This window comes from Bombina bombina, chromosome 5 (genome assembly GCF_027579735.1).
Source record: "Bombina bombina isolate aBomBom1 chromosome 5, aBomBom1.pri, whole genome shotgun sequence".
Taxonomy (NCBI): domain Eukaryota; kingdom Metazoa; phylum Chordata; class Amphibia; order Anura; family Bombinatoridae; genus Bombina; species Bombina bombina.
Window position 1 is genome coordinate 2,692,179 of NC_069503.1, and position 26,672 is coordinate 2,718,850.

The 26,672-nt window shown below is 40.2% G+C and overlaps 1 protein-coding gene across 1 annotated transcript in view; it reads right to left on the reverse strand.

Annotated features, from left to right (window-relative positions):
• LOC128659663 (tyrosinase-like) overlaps window positions 1-26,672 on the reverse strand; it is a 142,675-nt gene that overhangs the window by 36,266 nt on the left and 79,737 nt on the right. The window contains exons 4-5 of the mRNA XM_053713232.1: window positions 14,487-14,672; window positions 1,989-2,252 (exon numbers count right to left, since the gene is read on the reverse strand). Coding sequence (XP_053569207.1) covers window positions 1,989-2,252; window positions 14,487-14,672 — 450 coding nt within the window. The remainder of the gene's footprint in view (window positions 1-1,988; window positions 2,253-14,486; window positions 14,673-26,672) is intronic.

Consider the following 26,672-nt stretch of genomic DNA (forward strand, 5'->3'; position numbering starts at 1 on the left):
GAGTAAAAATTTGTCAGTATTCATCTGTAAATTTTCTAATGTATGCAAAAAATCTCCTGTATCCTTGATAAAGGTACTGGATTGTTCCACCAGGGGGCGTAAGATCTTGTCAAGGAAAATGGCTATGTTTGAACATATGGAGCCAGTGCCAGCCACAATAGGGTGTCCAGGGGGTGAGTCAGAGACTTATTGATTTTTTGGTAGTACATAAAAAACAGGGGTTTTTTGGGGGGTTTTTTTTAATCATAATTTTTCTTTATTGAGGAGTTCAAAATCAAAGACAGGTTATGCATTATATTTCAAAAAACAATACAACATAGCATCTTTACATAAGGCATAATCTTAAATTCTCAAAAAGTATTGAAACCTCTATTTTCTGATTTTTTTTTTACACACATACTATCATATAAAACAAAAAATTAAAGGGATGCACAAACAAAAAAAAAACAAACAAAAAAAGAGAAAAAAAAAAAAGGGGTAATCTGTCCTGTCTCTCTCCCCTCCACTTGGGCCCCACACACACCTCCCTCAGAAGTACTGTCTCCAAAAGTCAGGATATCTATCTGATAATATTAATTGTAAAAATACCGGGGAATTTCGGAAGTTTTTTAGTAACTGTAGCTGAACCTCTCTAGGACGGCTCAAAATTACCTTGTCCCATTTTGCAAAAAATTTTCTTAATTTATTTTCCTCGAATATCGAAGGATCATATTGTTCTAACAACATTTGATATTGTACGTTGTTTATCACTGACGCTATACTGGGGACATTTTTCTCCTTCCAGGCTTTTAAAACCATCTGTCTAACTAGTAGAATTAGAGTGTTAATCAGGGGCTTGTTTTGAGTTTTGTCCGAGACCAGAAAGAAGATGACTAAAGGCTTCAGTGATAGCCTGTCAGGCAAAAATCTATTCAACCAGTATTCCACTTGTTTCCACAATTTAATAATTTTTGGACAGGCATAAAATATATGAAATAAATCTGCAGACGGATTTTTAGGGGGTTTTTTTGTTTTTTTAACAACTCCATCATTACCCCTACCCCGCATGCCCGATGTCTTGGGATCACATTTTACTCAGATCTTTCTTTCACTCCTCAAATTTAGTCCTTGGCTAAAGCCTGCCGCTTCCACCTTAAAAACATCTCTAAAATTAGACACTTCCTTACTCAAGACACAACTAAGATTTTAATCCCCTCTCTCATCCTTTCCCACCTTGATTATTGCAACTCTGTCCTCTCTGGTTTCCCCACCTGCCGCCTAGCTCCTTTACAATCCATAATGAATGCCTCTGCCAGGCTCATCTTCCTTACTTGTCGCTCTTCATCTGCTGTACCTCTATGCCAATCCCTTCACTGGCTTCCTCTTGCCTCTAGGATCAAACACAAAATTCTCATTCTGACATACAAAGCCCTCAACTGCACTGCTCCCCCCTACATCTCAGACCTTGTCTCCAGATACTCTCCCTCCCTCCCGTCCCCTTCGCTCTGCTCACGACCTCCTACTCTCCTCCTCTCTTGTCATCTCATCACACTCCCATTTACAGGACTTCTCCAGACTGGCTCCCATCTTGTGGAACTCTCTGCCTCGCTCCACAAGACTCTATTCTAGTTTTAAAAGCTTCAAGTGCTCCCTAAAGACTCTACTGTTCAGGGATGCATACAACCTACACTAACCTTTCTTTATACCAGTTCCACTCCTCCATTGCTATCCCCTGAACCCCCTTAGCATGTAAGCCTTAGAGTCCAGCTGTTTGTAGATCACCTTCTTAAGAGCTGACTACAACAGTGCAACTCTTGGCAGGGTCCTCTACCCATTTGATCCATATAATTGTTTTGTTGTACTCCGTCTTTGTTAATAGCGCTGCGGAATCTGTTGGCACTCTACAAATAACAGATAATAATAATATTCCTCCATATTCAAATATTTAGCTGTAGCCTTATCGATAATATTATGTGCCAATGCTGAATTTAATATAACCAGGATCATACCCAAGTTTTGCATTTACATTCCCCATATTTAATTGAGAATATATCTCACTCTTATAATCCTGTTTATTAATCACCACAGTGGCTCTGCCCTTATCCGCAGCTTTTAGGATTATATTTTTATTATTCTTTAAATCCTTAAGGGCTTTAGGTTCCGCTGTGGTGAAATTAACAACAGGATTACTTAATCTCCTCAATTTATTGGACTTCACCTTGTTCTGTAATTTATTAACCTCCTTAAACACCAGATTTTCAAATGTTTTGATGCTATAATGAGTGGTACTCATTATCATGTAATACATACTAACATAGCCCCGCCTCTTCTTATAGTCACTTCAATTAATGATGTCATCATTTAATTAGGTTTAACACCTTTCCATCAACATTCAAATGGTTATCAAATAAATGTACAATTAATACATTTTTGACCACTAGAGGGCAGTGAAGTATAGATAAATGTTACCAAGGAAATCAGAGGGGTATGAGAGGAGCAACGCACTGGACAACGAGAACACAGAACCGGACATAGTGGTAAATATCTCCGACACCACACTTACGGATGCTGAACAAGCTGTGCTCCAGAAAGGATTATCCTTTAGTCCGGTAAAAGATTGTGACTTTTTTTCAGTTACATCAAGATCTGCATAGGTTCTTTAGAACGTTAAGATTGAAGTATTGGCACACACAGTTTAGCAACAAATCCTAGACAGAGAATGCTCTAGGCACATTACCTACATTAAAATCTAAAATGAGTATTAAAAACTTGGGTCTCTTCAATAAAAGCAATTTCTCTCCGAGTACCACTCATTATAGCATCAAAACATTTGAAAATCTGGTGTTTAAGGAGGTTAATAAATTACAGAACAAGGTGAAGTCCAATAAATTGAGGAGATTAAGTAATCCTGTTAATTTCACCACAGCGGAACCTAAAGCCCTTAAGGATTTAAAGAATAATAAAAATATAACCCTAAAAGCTGCGGATAAGGGCGGAGCCACTGTGGGGATTAATAAACAGGATTATAAGAGTGAGATATATTCTCAATTAAATGTGGGGAATGTAAATGCAAAACGTGGGTATGATCCTGTGTTTAAATCAACAAAGAGATTGATAGTGTATTCAATTCAGCTTTGGCACATAATATTATCGATAAGGCTACAGCTAAATATTTGATTATGGAGGACCCTAAAACCCCTGTTTTTTTATGTACTACCAAAAATCCATAAGTCTCTGACTAATCACCTTGGACGCCCTATTGTGTTCTATATAACAATTATTTCCTCTTTGAGGATTGTTTTTTTCAGCAATTACAGGGAACCGCCATGGGTTCCAACGTTGCCCCTAACTACGCTAATATTTTCATGAAAAGTTTATCTTTGAAAATATGTTTGGTCAATATGGTGGCGCTATATTGACAACGTCTTTGGTTTTTGGCTGGGCAGTGTTGGGATCCTGGTAAGCTTTGTTGAGGAGTTGAATTTGACTACTAACTTCATCAAGTTCAAATTAGTATGGAGTGAGATAAGCATTGTTTTTTTTTAGATGTGACAGTGACTAAGAAAGATGTTGGATTCAGCACTGACATCTCTAGAAAAGAAACCGACCGCAATAGTCCTCTACATTACACTAGCTCACACCAGCCCTCGCTTATTAAGTCACTACCCCATAGTCAACTTCTGAGGGTGAAAATAATTGTTTCTGACAATGAAGTTGTCCCTGAGAGATTAAAAGAAATGGGTAACAGATTCCTAAAAGGGGATACCCTAGATCACTCATTGATGAGATTATTACAGAAATAGGGACTATACCTAAAGAAAGACTAAATAAACCAAAGACCAATATGATTAAATCCATTAGATTGGAATTTGTCTCAGAGTTTTCTAATCAGAGCAATAATATATTAAAATATATATTTAATCATTGGCATTTGGTCAGTGACTGTATTACTGAGGTGGAGGAATTCAAGAACTTTCCTATGCTGGCCTACAAAAGGAGTGGCAATCTAAGAGAGTTTTTAATCAGGGCTAATATAGGATCTAGTAAATCCTCCAAACAAACCTTTATTGCCAAAAAAAAAACTGGGCTGTTTTCCCTGTCTTGGATGTGTGAACTGTGGTTCAGTCATTAAAGGTCCCCACTTTACACATCCTCTTACTGGTCGTAAGTTTCTCCACAATGGATATTATACCTGTAACTCCTCATATGTCATTTATTTGATAAAATGCCCTTGTGGGCGTGGCTATGTTGGAGAGACCACGAGACGGGTCAAAGACCGGATGAATAAGCACACGAGTAATATCAGTTGTGGACTATTAACTGCACCAGTAGCTGCACATTTTTTGAAAGAGGGTCACCAAATAAATCAATTGCATTTTCAGGTAATTGCGAGTGTAAGTGTACCTAAACGAGGAGGGTATAGAGAAAAATGATTAAAACAACATGAAGTCTTTTGGATATTTAAATTAAATACTATGGAACCTAATGGGTTAAACAGAGCAATTAATTGGTCAGTTTTTTACTAATATGTGATGTTGCACTTTTCAGATTTATATATAGGTGGCTTTTGACATTTGGTAGTGATTATTATGCTGTATTGTATCTATCTCAAACTGTTTTTAGTACTATACTGTTGATTTTGTATATTTAGTTAGTGTAGTTTTGTTTTAATTGTAACATTTATCTATACTTCACTGCCCTCTAGTGGTCAAAATTGATTGTACATTTATTTAATATCCATTTAAATGTTGATGTTAAGGTGTTAAACCTAATTAAATGATGACATAATTAATTGAAGTGACTATAAGAGGAGACTGGGCTATGTTAGTATGTATCACATGATTAAGGGAACCGCCCCGAAACGTTGTGTGTGTTAAAGGGACACTGAACCCAAATTTTTCTTTAAAGAATCAGAGCATGCAATTTTAAGCAACTTTCTAATTTTACTCCTATTATAAATTTTTCTTCGTTCTCTTGATTATTTGAAAAAGAATGCATCTAAGCTTTTTTTTTTTTTTTTTTTTTGGTTCAGGATACTGGACAGCACTTTTTTTATTGGTGGATGAATTTATCCACCAATCAGCAAGAACAACCCAGGTTGTTCACAAAAAATGGGCCGGCATCTAAACTTACATTCTTGCATTTCAAATAAAAATACCAAGAGAATGAGGGAAATTGGATAATAGGAGTAAATTAGAAAGTTGCTTAAAATTTCATGCTCTATCTGAATCACGAAAGAAAAGAAAAAAATGGGTTCAGTGTCCCTTTAAGACTTTGATCCCCATGTCTGTTTTAACAAAGGGATTTTTATTAAGCTAAATAAATTTTCTCTGCTGTTTTTTGAATGGATACTGTGAGCTTGGCAGTAGCTCACCTGAGTTCCTGGCTATCCTGGAGAGTGCTGTATTGACTTTGCTTTTTTGATTCATTTAAATATACTGTCATATGTTCATTTAATATATTATATAAACCTAAGACGCATTTCCCAGATCATATACATATTGGTACATTCATCGTAATCTGAGTATTTTACTATATGACTTAAGCACAAGTGTTAATTGCTATCTCCCTGAGGTTCTGCTAGCTTATCTGAACTAAAGTACAGAATTGTGTCTGTCACCCCAGGGGGCATCCTGAAATAGGTAAGTATCAGGGCAATTATTTTAATTGAGTTATTGAGCTATACATAAAAGTGTAATCTGCATAGTGTAAATTAACTGCTTTCCCAAAGATTTTGCTTGCTAGCATTTACAATACCAAGGGTCCCTGAAAGGTGACAAAAAGCCCCCTGGGACGTCTGCTGTGTTTGGTCTTCCACCTCCTCAAAGCCACCTTCCTCCTCTGACTCCTCTTCTTCAGACTCCTCTCTCTGCATTGCCTCTCTCTGCGTTATTATAAGGTGTGTTAAGTAGTACTATTCTTATCAGTTTAATCCCTGTTACGTCCCCTATCAGGGGACGTGTATATGGCATGGATTTTAGGAACCGGGAGATGGAAAAAGATGCTTGGTCGGTCCTCCTACTTCAAATTTGGGGCACTGCGCGTCCAATCTAATGTGCCACCAGATAGGAGTGGTGTGTTAAGTAGTACTATTCCTATCAGTTTAATCCCTGTTATGTGCCTTTTTTATTGGTTTGGTTTTTGAAGCCACAGTGCTGCACCAGAGGCCAGAAAAATTAGGCATGTACACATGCCTGAAAAATTAGGTATTGTTGCAGCCGCTGCTGTAGCAGCGGCCAGAAAAATTGATGTTTATTTCCCAGACAGAAAGTGCCCTAAAACGTTGTGGCTTGAACCCTAGTTGGTAGCAGATAAGTCATGCAAATCATCCGGCATTCAGAGATAAAATACAGCAGCGTGTGGACCATTTTTAGCCCATGGCAGCTTATCTCATCAGGCCTTTTTTAGTCGAATGTATCGCCCAATGTCAGTCCCTTTGGGATCCATCCCTCATTCATCTTAATAAAGGTGAGGTAATCAAGACTTTTTTGACCTAGGCGACTTCTCTTCTCAGTGACAATACCTCCTGCTGCACTGAAGGTCCTTTCTGACAGGACACTTGAAGCGGGGCAGGCCAGAAGTTCTATCCCAAATTGGGATAGCTCAGGCCACAGGTCAAGCCTGCACACCCAGTAGTCAAGGGGTTCATCGCTCAGAGTTTCGAGATCTGCAGTTAAGGCGAGGTAGTCTGCTACCTGTCGGTCGAGTCGTTCTCTGAGGGTGTACCCCGAAGGGCTGTGGCGATGCATAGGAGTTAAAAAGCTCCGCATGTCCTCCATCAACAACACGTCTGTAAAGTGTCCTGTCCTTGCCGGTGTGGTCGTGGGAGGAGGAGGATTACTTTCACCTCTTCCCCTGTTAGATTCCCGTTGTGCTGTGACATCACCCTTATACGCTGTGTAAAGCATACTTTTTAATTTCTTTTGGAACTGCTGCATCCTTTCCGACTTGCGGTAATTCAGTAACATTTCAGGCACTTTATGCTTATACCGGGGGTCTAGTAGCGTGGACACCCAGTACAGGTCGTTCTCCTTCAGCTTTTTTATACGAGGGTCCCTCAACAGGCACGACAGCATGAAAGACCCCATTTGCACAAGGTTGGATGCCGAGCTACTCATGTCCCGTTCCTCATCCTCACTGATGTCACTGAGGGTATCTTCTTCCCCCCAGCCACGTACAACACCACGGGTACCAGATAGGTGACAACGAGCACCCTGGGATGCCTGTTGTGCTTGGTCTTCCTCCTCCTCCTCAAAGCCACATTCCTCCTCTGACTCCTCTTCCTCACAATCCTCTTCCAGCGTTGTCGCTGGTCCAGCAAGCGATGCTGATAAGGCTGTTTCTGGTGGTGATGGTGACCACAACTCTTCCTCTTCCTCTTCACGCTCATCTGCGGCCTGATCCAGCACTCTTCGCAGGGCACGCTCCAGGAAGAAAACAAATGTTATGTTGCTGAAGGTGCCTTCGGTGCGACTGACTAGGTTTGTCCCCTCCTCAAAAGGACGCAAGAGCCTACAGGCATTGCGCATGAGCGTCCAGTAACGTGGCAAAAAAATTCCCAGCTCCGCGGAGGCTGTCCTAGCACCCCGGTCATACAAATAGTTGTTAACAGCTTTTTCTTGTTGGAGCAGGCGGTCGAACATTAGGAGTGTTGAATTCCAACGTGTCGGGCTGTCGCAAATCAAGCGCCTCACTGGCATCTTGTTTCACCGCTGGATATCTGAAAAGTGCACCATGGCCATGTAGGAACGCCTGAAATGGCCACACACCTTCCTGGCCTGCCTCAGGACGTCCTGTAAGCCTGGGTACTTATGCACAAAGCGTTGTACGATCAGATTACACACATGTGCCATGCACGGCACATGTGTCAACTTTCCCAAATTCAATGCCGCCAACAAATTTCTTCCGTTGTCAGAAACCACTTTGCCGATCTCCAGTTGGTGCGGAGTCAGCCACTGATCCACCTGTGCGTTCAGGGCGGACAGGAGTGCTGGTCCGGTGTGACTCTCTGCTTTCAGGCAAGTCAACCCCAAGACGGCATGACACTGCCGTATCCGGTATGTGGAATAGTACCTGAGGAGCTGGGGGGGTGCCGTTGATGTGGAGCAAGACGCAGCAGCAGAAGAGGACTCCTCCAAGGAGGTTATGGAAGAGGATGGAGTAGGAGGAGTAGAGGAGGTGGCAGCAGGCCTACCTGCAAGTTGTGGCGGTTTCACCAACTCCTCTGCAGAGCCACGCATTCCATGCTTGGCAGCCATCAGCAGGTTTACCCAATGCACAGTGTAGGTGATATACCTGCCCTGACCATGCTTTGCAGACCAGGTATCAGTGGTCAGATGGACCCTTGCCCCAACACTGTGTGCCAGACATGCCATTACTTCCTTTTGCACAATCGAGTACAGGTTGGGGATTGCCTTTTGTGCAAAGAAGTTTCGGACGGGTATCTTCCACTGTGGTGTCCCAATAGCTACAAATTTTTTGAACGCCTCACACTCCACCAGCTTGTATGGTAAAAGCTGGCGGGCTAAGAGTTCAGACAAGCCAGCTGTCAGATGCCGGGCAAGGGGGTGACTTTGTGACATTGGCTTCTTATGCTCAAACATGTCCTTGACAGACACCTGACTGTGGGCAGATGAGCAGGAACTGCTCAAGGCGAGAGACGGAGTGGCGGATGGTTGAGAGGGGGCAAGGAGGACAGCAGTGGTTGACGTGGCTGAAGATGCTGGACCAGGAGGAGGATGGCGGCTTTGAGATTGTGTGCTGCTTGAACTCATATGTTGATCCCATAGGCGTTTGTGATGTGCGATCATGTGCCTTCGCAAAGCAGTTGTACCTAGGTGGGTGTTGGACTTCCCACGAATCAGTTTCTTTTGGCACAGGTTGCAAATGGCATCGCTATTGTCAAAGGCAGACACACAAAAAAATGCCACACTGCTGAGCTCTGCGATGACGGCATTCTGGTGGTGGCAACAGCATGCGTTGATTGGCGGGCTGTCTGGCTGACCCCGGGTGCCGATGCATGCTGTCTGACTGTGCCACTAGCTCCTTGCAACGACCTCCCCCTGCTTCCAACTAATCTCCTCCTCTCTGTCTCCCCATCTGAACTTTCCCCCTGTTCTTCTTCTCTTCTAGCGGGCACCCACGTGACATCCACGGACGCATCGTCATCATCAACCGCTTCACTTGTTTCTGACAACTCATCAAAGGAAGCAACAGCGGGTACAACATCATCATCATCATCATCATCACACCGTACGTCCATGTCTGTAATGCTGCCTGACTGAGACATATCACTGTTATCTACATCCTCTGTCAATGATGGTTGCGCATCACTCATTTCTTCCAACTGATGTGTAAATAAGTCCTCTGACAGATTAAGTGAAGCGGCTGTGGTGCTAGAGTTGGTGGTGGCGGCAGGCGGGCGAGTGGTAATTTGAGAGGTGCCCGAAGCTAAGCTGGAGGAGGATGGTGCATCAAGGTTCCGAGCGGAAGCTGTAGAAGATTGGGTGTCCTGTGTTAGCCAGTCAACTATGTCCTCAGAACTTTTCGAGTTCATGGTACGTGGCCTCTGAACACTGGGCATTATTCTAGGGCCAAAGGGAATCATAGCACCACGACGGCACCTGCGGGGTGGCTTGCCTCTGCCTGTAATTTTTTTTTAAATGTACACTTACACTACTATTAAACAAGATATGAGTGGTGGCACTGGGCAAGTGGGCACAGTATATGCTGTGAGCCTGACACAAAAAAGCAGACTGATGTTTCACAGTCAAAATTTTTTTTTTTTTTAAATGTACACTTACACTACTATTAAACAAGATATGGGTGGTGGCACTGGGCAAGTGGGTACAGTATACGCTGTGAGCCTGACACAAAAAAGCAGACTGATGTTTCACAGTAAAATATATATTTTTTTTATGTACACTTACACTACTATTAAACAAGATATGAGTGGTGGCACTGGGCAAGTGGGCACAGTATACGCTGTGAGCCTGACACACACGCTGGCAGGCAGGCAACTGCAATTGGATTACACAAGCAGACTGATGTTTCACAGTCAAAAGTTGTTGTTTTTTTTTAAATTTACACTACTGTTACACCGGTGGTGGCACTGGGCAAGTGGGCACAGTATACGCTGTGAGCCTGACACACACGCTGGCAGGCAGGCAACTGCAATTAGATTACACAGGAAAAAAAAAAGCAGCCCTAAAAAGGGCTTTTTGGGGTGCTGTCCTTACAGCAGTGATCAGATGAGTCCTTCAGGACTGTAGTGGACACTGAATACACTAGCCTAGCTATAGATTTCCCTATTAATCAGCAGCAGCTACACTGTCCCTCCTCTCCCTAAGAATGCAGCTTCCGAATGAATCTAAAATGGATGCTGTCCAGGAGGTAGGAGGGTCTGGGAGGGAGGGTCTGCTGCTGATTGGCTGGAATGTGCCTGCTGACTGTGAGGTACAGGGTCAAAGTATTACTCAATGATGACGAATAGGGGGCGGATCGAACATCGCATATGTTCGCCCGCCGCGGCGAACGCGAACATGCTATGTTCGCCGGGAACTATTCGCCGGCGAACTATTTGCGACATCACTAGATACAGGTATAGTTGGGTTTATGAGATACTAAATAGATGTGCTTATGAGATATTGTATAGATGTGCTTATTCAATACTGTATAGTTGGGTTTATGAGATACTAAATAGATGTGCTTATGAAATACTATAAAGAAGTGCTTATGAGATATTGTATATTTGTTTTTTTGAGATGCTATATAGATGGACTTATTAGATACTGTATTGTTGGGCTTATGAGATACTGTATAGATATGCTTATGAGATACTGTATAGTTGGGTTTATGAGATACTAAATGTGCTTATGAGATACTGTATTTGTTTTTTTGAGATGCTATATAGATGGACTTATTAGATACTGTATTGGGCTTATGATATACTGTATAGATGTGCTTATGAGATACTGTATAGTTGGGTTTATGAGATACTATATAGGAGTGCTTAAAATTTACAATATATTTGTTTTTTTTGAGATGCTATATAGATGGACTTATTAGATACTATATTGCTGGGCTTATGAGATACTGTATAGATGTGCTTATGTGATGCTGTATAGTTGGTTTTTTGAGAATATAATATAGATGGACTTATGAGATACTGTATAGATGGGTTTATGAGATACTGTATAGATGGGTTTATGAGATACTGTATAGATGGGTTTATGAGATACTGTATAGATGGGTTTATGAGATACTGTATAGATGGGTTTATGAGATACTGTATAGATGTGCTTATGAGATACTGTATAGTTGGGTTTTTGAGATAATATATAGATGGACTTATGAGATACTGTATAGATGGGTTTATGAGATACTGTATAGCTGGGCTTATGAGATGCTTTATAGTTAAATTTGAGATACTGTATAGTTGGGATTAGGAGATACTGTATAGTTGGGATTATGAGATACTAAATAGATGTGCTTAGGAGATACTGTATAGTTGGGCTTAGGAGATACTGTATAGTTGGGCTTAGGAGATACTGTATAGTTGGGCTTAAAATTTACAATATATTTGTTTTTTTTGAGATGCTATATAGATGGACTTATTAGATACTATATTGCTGGGCTTATGAGATACTGTATAGATGTGCTTATGTGATGCTGTATAGTTGGTTTTTTGAGAATATAATATAGATGGACTTATGAGATACTGTATAGATGGGTTTATGAGATACTGTATAGATGGGTTTATGAGATACTGTATAGATGGGTTTATGAGATACTGTATAGATGGGTTTATGAGATACTGTATAGATGGGTTTATGAGATACTGTATAGATGTGCTTATGAGATACTGTATAGTTGGGTTTTTGAGATAATATATAGATGGACTTATGAGATACTGTATAGATGGGTTTATGAGATACTGTATAGCTGGGCTTATGAGATGCTTTATAGTTAAATTTGAGATACTGTATAGTTGGGATTAGGAGATACTGTATAGTTGGGATTATGAGATACTAAATAGATGTGCTTAGGAGATACTGTATAGTTGGGCTTAGGAGATACTGTATAGTTGGGCTTAGGAGATACTGTATAGTTGGGCTTAGGAGATACTGTATAGTTGGGCTTAGGAGATACTGTATAGTTGGGCTTAGGAGATACTGTATAGTTGGGCTTAGGAGATACTGTATAGTTGGGCTTAGGAGATACTGTATAGTTGGGCTTAGGAGATACTGTATAGTAGGGCTTATGAGATACTGTATAGTAGGGCTTATGAGATACTGTATAGTAGGGCTTATGAGATACTGTATAGTAGGGCTTATGAGATACTGTATAGTAGGGCTTATGAGATACTGTATAGTTCGGTTTATGAGATACTGTATAGTTCGGTTTATGAGATAGTAAATAGATGTGCTTATGAGATACTGTATAGTAGGGCTTATGAGATACTGTAGAGTTCGGTTTATGAGATACTGTATAGTAGGGCTTATGAGATACTGTATAGTTGGGCTTATGAGATACTGTATAGTTGGGCTTACGAGATACTGTATAGTAGGGCTTATGAGATACTGTATAGTTGGGTTTATGAGATACTGTATAGTAGGGCTTATGAGATACTGTATAGTTGGGTTTATGAGATACTGTATAGTTGGGTTTATGAGATACTGTATAGTTGGGCTTATGAGATACTGTATAGTTGGGCTTATGAGATACTGTATAGTTGGGCTTATGAGATACTGTATAGTTGGGTTTATGAGATACTGTATAGTTGGGCTTATGAGATACTGTATAGTTGGGTTTATGAGATACTGTATAGTTGGGCTTAGGAGATACTGTATAGTTGGGTTTATGAGATACTGTATAGTAGGGCTTATGAAATACTGTATATAGTTGGGCTTAGGAGATACTGTATAGTTGGGCTTAGGAGATACTGTATAGTTGGGCTTATGAAATACTGTATAGTTGGGCTTATGAAATACTGTATAGTTGGGCTTAGGAGATACTGTATAGTAGGGCTTAGGAGATACTGTATAGTTGGGCTTAGGAGATACTGTATAGTAGGGCTTAGGAGATACTGTATAGTAGGGCTTAGGAGATACTGTATAGTAGGGCTTAGGAGATACTGTATAGTAGGGCTTATGAAATACTGTATAGTTGGGCTTAGGAGATACTGTATAGTAGGGCTTAGGAGATACTGTATAGATGGGTTTCATTGCTATTCACATTTGCTTGTATGTAATGAAGTTTAAACAACAGTTCATGGAGAGATACTCAGAATGTATGCTGCATAACTGACTGAAAAACATAGCTTACATGTAAGTTAAAGGGATATGAAACCCAAAAATGTTCTTTTGTGATTCAGAGTTTACTATTTTTTTTTAAAGTTTCCAATTTATTTATATTATGACATTTTCTTGTTCCCATGATATTCTTGTTTAAAGAGATACCTAGGTAGGCATCTGGACTCCTACATTGTAGGAAATAGTATTGCCATCTAGTGCTCTTACAAAAGGGTACATTTCTTGCAAAACTACTGTTATATAGTGCTCCAGAAATAGGTTGGCCCCTAATCATATGTCCTTGCTTTTCAGCAAAAGATGTCAAGAGAATGAAGAAAATAGAAGACGATTAGAACGTTGTTTAACATGCAGAAATGTCCCTTTAAGTTATGTGCAGGTTAGATTTGTTTGTAGTTAATGCAATGATCTTTGTTACTGGGAATACAGTTGACTAAAGCAATATGTACAAGTGATGAAAATGTGTTTTTAATAAAGATGGTAAAGAGAGAGTGGAGATGCTATGGGCCGGATGATCTCCAAGTAATTTCTTCAGTACTGTGATGTCTCTCAATCTATTTTATCTCACTGTGCAGGTTCTGCTTGTGAAGGAGGGACACTGACATTACAATATAATGTGTAAAAAAAAAACAGATTTAGCAAGATTCCTCTCCATGCTGGTGAGACCCTATGTCTCCAATGTCTGTATCTAATCTGATTCTATGTTTTCTGGATTTAATGAAAATGCAGCACAGTTTGAATTATGTATTTATTCACTTCATAATCAAATTAATTATACTCTGGGTCATTCAACAGATCAGACTGAAGGTATCAGAACCAGCCTGGATGGTAATTAGGTGACAAAAATGTCTACATAACTATTCTGTTCCTGGTCTGAAAACTTAGGGCATTCATTTCCACAGTTTTACAATTTGTGTTTAGAAATCATATAAAATACAACTATACAATAGAAGTTATATTTAGCAATATTAATAGAACGTAAAGCTAATAAAGAAAAGCCGAGGGGAAACAGAAGATATTATTTATAAAGAGGTTTTCACACTGAATGCTCTAGGAACCTGCTTCTCCTGAAGATTTTATTAAAAAAGTACCAGATACTGTTTTGTACAGTAGACAAGTCCTTATTAAAGCTATTATGATCTGAGATAGACTGAATAGTTTATTTCCTCCTTCAGTCATTTGCATCACTTATATCACCAATGTTTTTTGTCTTGAAATGATGAAAAACGATATCCAAATTCTATAGAACTGCGGACAAGGTCTTTGTTCTTTATGCATGGGAAGTAGGGAGTGGTGCAGTTGTTTGGACCTTGTCCAATCTCATTGTTTTCTGGATATATATCTGGGGAAGCATTGTATCTCAGTATCCATTGTTCATAAATTCTGCAGAAAGTAAAAGATAATCTGTAAATCTCTTGTAGTAAAAAGCCACATGTATCACAATTGTATTGGCTTAGACTCAGCAACAACACGACAGGTGGGCACAGGGATATAAAAGTTCATACATTTATTGCAGTTTCAGCAGAATAATAAAATCAAGTGAGGATGGAAACAGTCTTACGCGTTTCAGCTGTGACTCGCCTTATTCATAGACTTGTGTTACTCCATACTACCAAGCAAACATTTAAACCAAGCGCTGCAACCGGATAGGCTATAACACATAACAAGCCTCTTAAAGGTGTATATATACATACATGGTAAGGTATTAGTTTATACATAGCCCAATAAATAAATGATATACAGATAATTATGTAACATGATAAACTTATTAGTACACATTTATATTAAGATACATATTCAGATAGCTATGTCCTAAACATTACATATATTATACCAGGTATTAAACAGAAAAAAAACAGTACCCTAAAATAACTATTTGTATGAGACTCTGACTTAATCAGATATAGGAGACCAGGACAGATACAATCTTAATATAGTTAAGTTAGAATGAGATAGCTGTATCCACTTTTGCCAAAAGTTGATTATGTCTGATTCAATATTAAAGCTCTGAGGAACCTCTTAACTCTCTAGACTTAGCAATACTGGTTTTTAAAATTAATATCTTACTGAAAAACTTTCTGCAACTATGCTGCACTAAAATTGATGAATTCAAAGAGATTTGTACCTACTTCTCATCAAAGCAGCAAGTGGAGAGATCAGCTCCACTGAAATATCTCACAACTATTGTCAAGGGCAATGTTTTAAAAACCTTAAAAAACTCATAACCTCCCCAACAGTTAGGTGTTCAAATTTAGACACCAATCAGCAAGCACTACCCAGGTTCTGAACCAAAAATGGGCCAGCTCCTAAGATTACATTCTTGCCTTTTCAAATAAATATACCAAGAGAACGAAGAAAAATTGATACTATGAGTAAATTAGAAATTTGTTTAAAATTGCATGCTCTATCTGGATCAGTAAAGTTTTATTTTGACTAGACTATCCCTTTAAGCAAAAGGAACCAGGCAGGGTTGCCCTCTATCACCAATACTATTTGTTATATTTATAGAGATTCTAGCTCATAAAGAGAGAGATTACAATCCTTTAAAAAGTTTATCAAATTATTAAACTACAGAAATCCCCATAGACTTTAATGGTGTTTTTCTGTAGAAAATGATTGCATAAACTTTTTTTATAGGATGATGACTGACCTCAAAATTAAAAAATTATAACCAGATATCAGGTATTTTGATGGGTGATACAAAGTGCAAGAATTTAAAGGGACAGTTAAGTCCAAATAAAACTTTCATGATTCAAATAGGGCATGTAATTTTAAACAACTTTCCAATTTACTTTTATCACCAATTTTGCTTTGTTTGGTATTCTTAGTTGAAAGTTAAACCTAGGAAATTCATATGCTAATTTCTTAGACCTTGAAAACCGCCTCTTATCTAAATGCATTTTGACAGTTTTTCACCACTAGAGGGTGTTAGTTCATGTGTTTCATATAGATAACATTGAGCTCATGCACGTTAATTTACCGAGGAGTGAGCACTGATTGGCTAAAATGCAAGTCTCTCAAAAGAACTGAAATAAGGGGGCAGTGTGCAGAGGCTTAGATACAAGGTAATTACAGAGGTAAAACGTGTATTAATATAACTGTGTTGGTTATGCAAAACTGGGCAATGGGTAATTAAGGGATTATCTATCAATTCCGGTGTTGACTGTCCCTTTAAAGCATATTGCAAAGTATTTCATTTTCACCTAAACGTCAACGTACAATAGCACATATAATGTAACTAGTAATGAAATTGTGCCTGTTTGATCTGAAAATAAGGGGTTAGTGTTAACTTAGGGGTTAGAGCACCGGTTTTCACACCTGACCTCAGGCTTCTCTAACGGGCACATTTTGTGGATATCTGAACTAGAGCACAGGTGAAATAATCAGCTTATTAGTAAAATGGTTATTTTACCTGCTCTCATCCTAGGTAATCCTGAAAACCTGGCCTGTTGGGGAAGCCTGAGGACAGGTTTGAAAACCAGTTGGTTAGCGTAACCAAGGGCAAATATAAATACTTTATATTTGTAAGTTAAACCTTTTAAGTAAGAATGTGTGAGAATCTCATTCAGTGTACGGCTTACCATATGATCTTCTTCAGTGTATGGCTTACCATATGATCTTATTCAGTGTACGGCTTACTATATGATCTCATTCAGTGTAGGCTTACCATATGATCTCATTCAGTGTACGGCTTACCATTTGATCTCATTCAGTGCACAGCTTGCCATATGATCTCATTCAGTGCACAGCTTACCATATGATCTTATTCAGTGTATGGCTTACCATATGATCTCATTCAGTGTACGGCTTGCCATATGATCTTATTCAGTGTACGGCTTACCATATGATCTCATTCAGTGCACAGCTTACCATTTGATCTCATTCAGTGCACAGCTTGCCATATGATATTATTCAGTGTATGGCTTACCATATGATCTCATTCAGTGCACAGCCTACCATTTGATCTCATTCAGTGCACAGCTTGCCATATGATCTTATTCAGTGTATGGCTTACCATATGATCTCATTCAGTGCACAACTTGCCATATGATCTTATTCAGTGCACAGCTTACAATTTGATCTCATTATGTGTACATCTTGCCATATGATCTCACTCAGTGCACAGCTTACCATTTGATCTCATTCTGTGTACATCTTGCCATATGATCTCACTCAGTGCACAGCTTACCATTTGATCTCATTCTGTGTACAGCTTGCCATATGATCTCATTCAGTGCACTGCTTACCATATGATCTCATTCAGTGCACAGCTTGCCACTTTCAATACTCTCCTCCGACCTCCCCCACTTCCTAATACAACTTCTCTGTCAGCCCAAGACTTTGCCAGTCACTTCATTAACAAAATTGACTCCATCAGACATGAAATCAGCTCCCAACACAATTCCATTCTCTCCCCCCCTCAAATACTCCCACTCACCCACAACCCTCATAACCTGAAACTTAGTTAATTCTCCCCTGTTACTGAGGACGAAGTTTCAGCACTTATACTACGCTCTCACCTCACAACCTGTCCCCTTGACCCTATCCCCTCACAGCTGCTCCCCTCTCTCTCTGCTACCCTTATCCTATACTAACACACACTTTCAACCTCTCCCTCAGCACTGGTACATTTCCCTCATCGATGAAACATGCACTGGTCACACCTATCCTCAAAAAACCTTCCCTTGATCCTACCTCCCCATCCAACTACTGCCCAATTTCCCTCCTCCCTCTTGCTTCTAAGCTTCTCGAAAAACTAGTATATGCACGCCTATCCCATTTCCTTACATTAAACTCCCTTCTTGACCCACTGGATTTCGTCCCTATCACTCCACAGAGACAGCTATTGTTAAGGTCACCAACGACCTACTTACAGCTAAATCAAAAGGCCACTTCTCTCTGCTTATCCTCCTTGATCTGTCCGCAGCCTTTTGACACTGTCGACCACCCTCTTCTGCTCCAAACCCTCCAATCCTTCAGCATCTGTGACACAGCCCTTTCGTGGCTCTCTTCCTATCTGTCAAACCGTACCTTCAGTGTAGCCTTCTCTGGGGCCTCCTCCGCCCCATCACCACTTTCTGTCGGAGTACCGCAAGGCTCTGTCCTCGGTCCCCTTCTCTTCTCAATCTATACATCATCACTAGGTTCCCTAATTAAGTCCCACGGTTTCCAATATCATTTGTATGCCGATGACACCCAAATCTACTTCTCTGCACCAGAACTATCTCCTTCCTTGCTAACCCGTGTCACTAACAGTCTTTCTCACATCTCTTCCTGGATGTCCTCTCACTACCTCAAGCTAAATCTCTCCAAAACTGAGCTCCTCATTTTCCCCCCTTCTTCCAAAATCTCCACCCCCAATATCTCTATCACTGTTGACAACTTCATCATTACCCCTACCCCGCACGCCCGATGTCTCGGGGTCACATTCGACTCAGATCTTTCCTTCACTCCTCACATTCAGTCATTGGCTAAAGCCTGCCGCTTCCACCTTAAAAACATCTCTAAAATTAGACACTTCCTTACACAAGACACAACTAAGATTTTAATCCACTCTCTCATTCTTTCCCGCCTTGATTACTGCAACTCTGTCCTCTCTGGTCTCCCCACCTGCCGCCTAGCTCCTTTACAATCCATAATGAATGCCTCTGCCAGACTCATCTTCCTTACACGTCGCTCTTCATCTGCTGTACCTCTCTGTCAATCCCTTCACTGGCTTCCTCTTGTCTCTAGGATCAAACACAAAATTCTCATTCTGACATACAAAGCCCTCAACTGCACTGCTCCCCCCTACATCTCAGACCTTGTCTCCAGATACTCTCCCTCCCGTCCCCTTCGCTCTGCTCATGACCTCCTACTCTCCTCCTCTCGTCACCTCATCACACTCCCGTTTACAGGACTTCTCCAGACTGGCTGCCATCTTATGGAACTCTCTGCCTCGCTCCACAAGACTCTCTTCTAGTTTTAAAAGCTTCAAGTGCTCCCTAAAGACTCTACTGTTCAGGGATGCATACAACCTACGCTAACCTTTCCTAATACCAGTTCCTCTCCTCCACTGCAATCCCCTGAACCCTCTTAGCATGTAAGCCTAATAGTCCAGCTGTTTGTAGATCACCTTCTTAAGAGCTGACTACAACAGTGCAACTATTGGCAGGGCCCTCTACCCTATAATTGTTTTGTTGTACTCCCCCTTTGTTTATAGCGCTGCGGAATCTGTTGGCGCTCTACAAATAACCGATAATAATAATAATGATCTTATTCAGTGCACAGCTTACCATTTGATCTCATTCTGTGTACATCTTGCCATATGATCTCATTCAATGCACAGCTTACCATTTGATCTCATTCAGTGTACTGCTTGCCATATGATCTCATTCAGTGTACAACTTACCATATGATCTTATTCAGTGTACTGCTTGCCATATGATCTCATTCTGTGCACAGCTTACCATATGATCTCATTCAGTGTACAACTTACCATATGATCTCATTCAGTGTACAACTTACCATATGATCTCATTCAGTGTACTGCTTCCCATATGTTCTCATTCAGTGTACTGCTTGCCATATGTTCTCATTCAGTGTACTGCTAGCCATATGATCTCATTCAGTGTACTGCTTGCCATATGATCTCATTCAGTGTAATGCTTGCCATATGATCTCATTCAGTGTAATGCTTGCCATATGATCTCATTCAGTGTAATGCTTGCCATATGATCTCATTCAGTGTACAGCTTGCCATATGATCTCATTCAGTGCACATCTTGCCATATATTCTTATTCAGTGGTTATATTACCTGCTCTAATCCAAGATAATCTTGAAAACCTGGCCTGTTGGGGAGGCCTGAGGACAGGTTTGAAAACCAGTTGGTTACAGTAACCAAGGGCAAATATAAATATTTTATATTTGTAAGTTAAACCTTTTAAGTAAGAATGTGTGAGAATCTAATTCAGTGTTCGGCTTACCATATGATCTTATTCAGTGTATATCTTACCATATGATCTTATTCAGCGTACGGCTTACTATATGATCTCATTCAGTGTACGGCTTACCATATTATCTCATTCAGTGTATATCTTACCATATGATCTCATTCAGTGTACGGCTTACCATATGATCTCATTCAGTGTACAACTTACCATATGATCTCATTCAGTGTACGGCTTGCTATATGATCTCATTCAGTGTACTGCTTCCCATATGTTCTCATTCAGTGTACTGCTTGCCATATGTTCTCATTCAGTGTACTGCTAGCCATATGATCTCATTCAGTGTACTGCTTCCCATATGATCTCATTCAGTGTACTGCTTCCCATATGTTCTCATTCAGTGTACTGCTTGCCATATGATCTCATTCAGTGTACTGCTTGCCATATGATCTCATTCAGTGTACTGCTTGCCATATGATCTCATTCAGTGTAATGCTTGCCATATGATCTCATTCAGTGTAATGCTTGCCATATGATCTCATTCAGTGTACGGCTTGCTATATGATCTCATTCAGTGTACTGCTTCCCATATGTTCTCATTCAGTGTACTGCTTGCCATATGTTCTCATTCAGTGTACTGCTAGCCATATGATCTCATTCAGTGTACTGCTTGCCATATGATCTCATTCAGTGTAATGCTTGCCATATGATCTCATTCAGTGTAATGCTTGCCATATGATCTCATTCAGTGTAATGCTTGCCATATGATCTCATTCAGTGTACAGCTTGCCATATGATCTCATTCAGTGCACAGCTTGCCATATGATCTCATTCAGTGCACATCTTGCCATATGATCTCATTCAGTGTAATGCTTGCCATATGATCTCATTCAGTGCACAACTTACCATATGATCTCATTCAGTGTACAGCTTACCATTTGATCTTATTCAGTGTACGGCTTACCATATGATCTCATTCAGTGTTACGGCTTGCCATATGATCTTATTCAGTGTATGGCTTGCCATATGATCTCATTCAGTGCATGGCTTACCATTTGATCTCATTCTGTGTACATTTTGCCATATAATCTCACTCAGTGCACTGCTTACCATATGATCTCACTCAGTGTACAGCTTGCCATATGATCTCATTCAGTGTATGGCTTGCCATATGATCTTATTCAGTGTATGGCTTGCCATATGATCTCATTCTGTGTACATTTTGCCATACAATCTCATTCAGTGTACATTTTGCCATACGATCTCATTCAGTGTACATTTTGCCATACGATCTCATTCAGTGTACGGCTTGCCATATGATCTTATTCAGTGTATGGCTTGCCATATGATCTCATTCAGTGCATGGCTTACCATTTGATCTCATTCTGTGTACATTTTGCCATACGATCTCATTCAGTGTACGGCTTGCCATACGATCTCATTCAGTGTACGGCTTGCCATACGATCTCATTCAGTGTACGGCTTGCCATACGATCTCATTCAGTGTACGGCTTGCCAAACGATCTCATTCAGTGTACGGCTTGCCATATGTTTGCATCACTGGAGCAGCAGGGATAATATGACTGAAGTGTGAGCATATTGTTCCTTTTTATAAGCTCATATTAGAGCTCCGGAACAATAAACTGCAACATTGCCTGATATTCAGGCACTTGAAAGGGAAATGGGTGACTAAGCAGGTTGTTCATGGCTCTAGCAGTGGTAATGAAAGGGATTCAGACATGGAGACTCAGGGAAGTAACTGGGTCACAGTTAGAAGGGGAAGTAGGAGTAAGCGGAAGAGACAGACCAGTTATGAGCTGGTACACGCTAATAGATTTGCCAGATTGAGTGGAGATGTTGAGGAAATTGGTCTAGGGATGACAATGTCCAAGAGGGCTGTTCTGCCTATTATAGTGAGCAGTCCTTCAGGCATGGAAGAGTAGCATACTTTAATGAGCAGTCCTTTAGGCATGGAAGAGGAGCATACTACAGTGAGTTGTCCTCAGTCATGGAAGAGGAGCATACTACAGTGAGTTGTCTTCAGTCATGGAAGAGCAGCATACTATAGTGAACAGTCCTTCCGGCATGGAAGAGGGGAATACTATAGTGAGCAGTCCTTCAGGCATGGAAGAGTAGCATACTTTAATGAGCAGTCCTTTAGGCATGGAAGAGGAGCATACTACAGTGAGTTGTCCTCAGTCATGGAAGAGCAGCATACTTTAGTGAGCAGTCCTTTAGGCATGGAAGAGGAGCATACTATAGTGAACAGTCCTTCCGGCATGGAAGAGGGGAATACTATAGTGAGCAGTCCTTTAGGCATGGAAGAGGAGCATACTACAGTGAGTTGTCTTCAGTCATGGAAGAGCAGCATACTATAGTGAGCAGTCCTTCAGTCATCGAAGAGGAGCATACTACAGTGAGCAGTCCTTCAGTCATGGAAGAGGGGCATACTTTAGTGAGCAGTCCTTTAGGCATAGAAGAGGGGCATACTATATAGTGAGCAGCCCTTCAGGCATGGAAGAGGAGCATATTTTAGTGAGCAGTCCTTTAGGCATAGAAGAGGAGCATACTATAGTGAGCAGTCCTTCAGTCATGGAAGAGGAGCATACTATAGTGAGCAGTCCTTCAGTCATGGAATAGGAGCATACTATAGTGAGCAGTCCATCAGTCATGGAAGAGGGAGATACTATAGTGAGCAGTCCTTCAGGCATGGAAGCGAAGCATACTATAGTGAGCAGTCCTTCAGTCATGGAAGAGGAGCATACTATAGTGAGCAGTCCTTCAGTCATGGAAGAGGAGCATACTATAGTGAGCAGTCCTTCAGTCATGGAAGAGGAGCATACTATAGTGAGCAGTCCTTCAGTCATGGACGAGGGGCATACTATAGTGAGCAGTCCTTCAGTCATGGAAGAGGGGCATACTATAGTGAGCAGTCCTTCAGTCATGGACGAGGGGCATACTATAGTGAGCAGTCCTTCAGTCATGGAAGAGCTGCATACCAGTCTGGGCCTGAGCCAAGTGTTGGTTGTATTATTCATAAGGTTGATAGCGTAATTTGTCATTCAGACCCCTTAAATAGAACAGTTTGCTGTCTTCCAGGGGCTTGAGTTAGGCGTATTGTGGAGCGAATTGACACATAATTGTTTATAGGGATGTGGGATCTTAAGCCTTCTCCTTAACTCATCCACTGCCTCTGAGTGGTGGACAGCAATTAGCCCCATTTTGAATACGATCAGGTTGATTGACACCCCCTGCTAGCAGCCGTTGGCTGCAAATCTGCAGGGGGCGGCATCGCACAAGCAGTTCACTAGAACTGCTTTTGTAATGTTAAATGCTGACAGTGTATGCTGTCGGCATTTAGCGATGTCGGGCGGACATGATTCGCTACAGCCATATGATAATTCAGCCCCAATGTGTAAAAATTAGGGGTTTGACTTTTTTTTGGGGGGGAACAATTTGTACAGTTAGGATGGATTGCACCAGAATGGCATGGGTGCAGGTGTGATCGGGATGAGGATGGTAGCGCATTTAGAGAATCCTTTTAAACTAAGGAACGGTTGAGGGTCAGTCTTAACAAAATATAATTAATCAATCAATCTGTGAATAAGACATACCTAGACTATCTCAAGGAATGGGTGACCGAAAGTGCACCAAGTAGCAGCAGAAAGCACATGAAAATTAAATGTATGATGGCAAATGCAAGAAACATGACGGTAAAATGAGCACTTAGCTGCAGAAGAGGGTTATAATATCAGTATAACTGAAACTTGGTGGGATGATTTACATGAGTAGGCAGTTAACTTACAGAGTTATACTTTATTTAGGAGGGATAGGGGTAATACAAGGGAAGGGGGAATTTGCATATGCAGTCATGGCCAACTATATTGGCACCCCTGCATTTCGGTCAGATAATGCATCACTTTGCCCAGAAAATTGTTGCAAATTCAAATGTTTAGGCATTCTCATGTTTCTTTTGTTTGTATTGGTATGACACAAAAAAGTGGAGGAAAAAAAAACCCAAATCTGACACATTCCCCGCAAAACTCCAAAAATGGACTGGACAAAATTATTGGCACCTTCTCAAAATTTGTAAGAAATATTTACATTACAAGTTTGTGAAGCTCCTGTAATTTGTAATTAAACTCACCTATATCAATTACCAGGTGCTGACAATATAGAAATCACACCGGCAACCAGTTAAAATGGTGAAAAATTGACTCGACCTTTCTGTTGTGTGTCTGTGTGCCACACTGAGCATGGAGAAGAGAAAGAGCAGCAAATAATTGTCTGAGGATATGAGAACAAAAATTGTGGAAAAGTATGGACAATCTCAAGGTTACAAGTCCATCTCCACAGATCTTAATGTTTCTGTGTTCACTATCTGCAACATTGTCAAGAAGTTTACAGCCCATGGCACTGTAGTTAATCTCCCTGAACGTGGATGAAAGAGAAAAAATGATCAAAGATTGCAACAAATAATTGTTTGAATGGTGGATTAAGAACCTTGATCAACTTCCAGACAAATTCAAGTTGACCTTCAGGCACAGGGTACAAATGTGTCAGCTTGCACTATACGTCGCCATCTGAATGAAAAGGGGCGCTATGGTAGGAGACCCAGGACGACCCCAATGCTGACACAAAGATAAAAAAGCCAGATTAGAGTTTGCCAAAACTTACCTGAGGAAGCTAAAATACTTTTGGGAGAATGTGCTGTGGACAGAAGAAACAAAATTACAGCTCTTTGGTAAAGCCCATCATTCTACTGTATTCAGAAAAAGAAATGAGGCTTTATAAAAAATAAAAAAAAATGGTGGAGGTTCACTGATGTTTTGGGGTTGCTTTGCTCCTTCAGGCACTGGATGTATTGATTGTGCGCATGGCTTTATGAAATCTGAAGACTACCAAAGAATTCTGTGGTGCAGTGTCAAAAAGTTGGGTCTCCGTCAGAGGTCACGGGTCTTACAGCAGGACAATGACTCAAAGCACACGTCAAAAAGCACCCAGAAATGGTTTAAGACAAAGTGCTGGAGAGTACTGATCTGGCCAGCAAGGAGTCAGATCTCAATCCCATAGAGCACCTGTAGAGAGATTTCAAAACAGCAGTTGGGAAAAGGAACCCTTCCAATCTGTGAGACAGGAAGCAGTTGGCGAAAGGAGAGTGGTCCAAAATTCCAGTAGAGAGATGTAAGAAACTCGTTGATGGTTACATGAAGCAATTGATTTCAGTTATTTTTTTTAAGGGGTGTGCTACCAAATATTAAATTGAGGGTGCCAATAATTTTGTCCAGTCCATTTTTGGAGTTTTGCGTGGAATGTGTCAGATTTGGCTTTTGTTTCTCCACTTTTTGTGTGTCATACCAATACAAACAAAAGAAATAAACATGAGAATGCCTAAACATTTGTAATTGCAGCAAGTTTCTGGGTGAAGTGATGCATTATCTGACAGAAATGGAGGGGTGCCAATATTTATGGCCATAACTGTATTTTAAACCTGACTTTAAACCTACAATAGGAGAAGATATTAATGATATAAGTGATAATTCAGAAACACTGAGGGTTTAATATAAGAGTGGGGGGAAAATCCAAAAATAATTACTAGGAACATGCTATAAAATCCCCAACATTACTTACATGGAGGAAACTCAACTGTTAATGTAAATAGGAAAGGCTGCTAATAATAACAGTGCTGTAATTCTGGGAGATTTTAACAAGCACTAAAAACTGGGCCAATGAAACTAGCAATACAACTAAAGGCCATAGATTTTAAAACACACCCAAATATAACTTCATGTAAGAATTAGACTAAGTTATACTGGATTTAGTGATATAAAAAATAGAAGCACATTTAGGTAACAGTGATCATAACATCATATTTTGATGTCCCTTTCCATAAGCAGCATTTATAAGGTTTCAACCAAGACTTAATTTAAAAAAAGTCAATTTCAGTGATTTAAGAAAAAAAAGAATAAATAAAGGATAGAGAACATTTTAAATTTAGTTAAATATAAACATCAACACATACCACATGGTTATACATGTAAAATAAATCATTTCAAGCCAATGTGGTGCATTTAAATGTTTTACAGAGAATAGTATGGACTCAGCATTCCAAATATATAAGGAATATAACAAAGCAATCAGATTAGTCAAAATTGGAAATCAAAGATTAATTGCAATGCATATAGAAGGAAAATAAGGAAATTTATGCTTACCTGATAAATGTATTTCTTTTAAGATATGACGAGTCCACGGATTTCATCCTTACTTATGGGATTACGCCTCCTGGTCAGCAGGAGGAGGCAAAGAGCACCACAGCAGAGCTGTATGTGTATATGTGTGTGTATATATATATATATATCCTCCCTTCCCTCCCACTCCAGTCATTCGACTGAAGTTAGGAACAGAAAGGAAAAGCCAAGGTGCAGAGGTGACTGAAGTTTAACAAAAATAAAA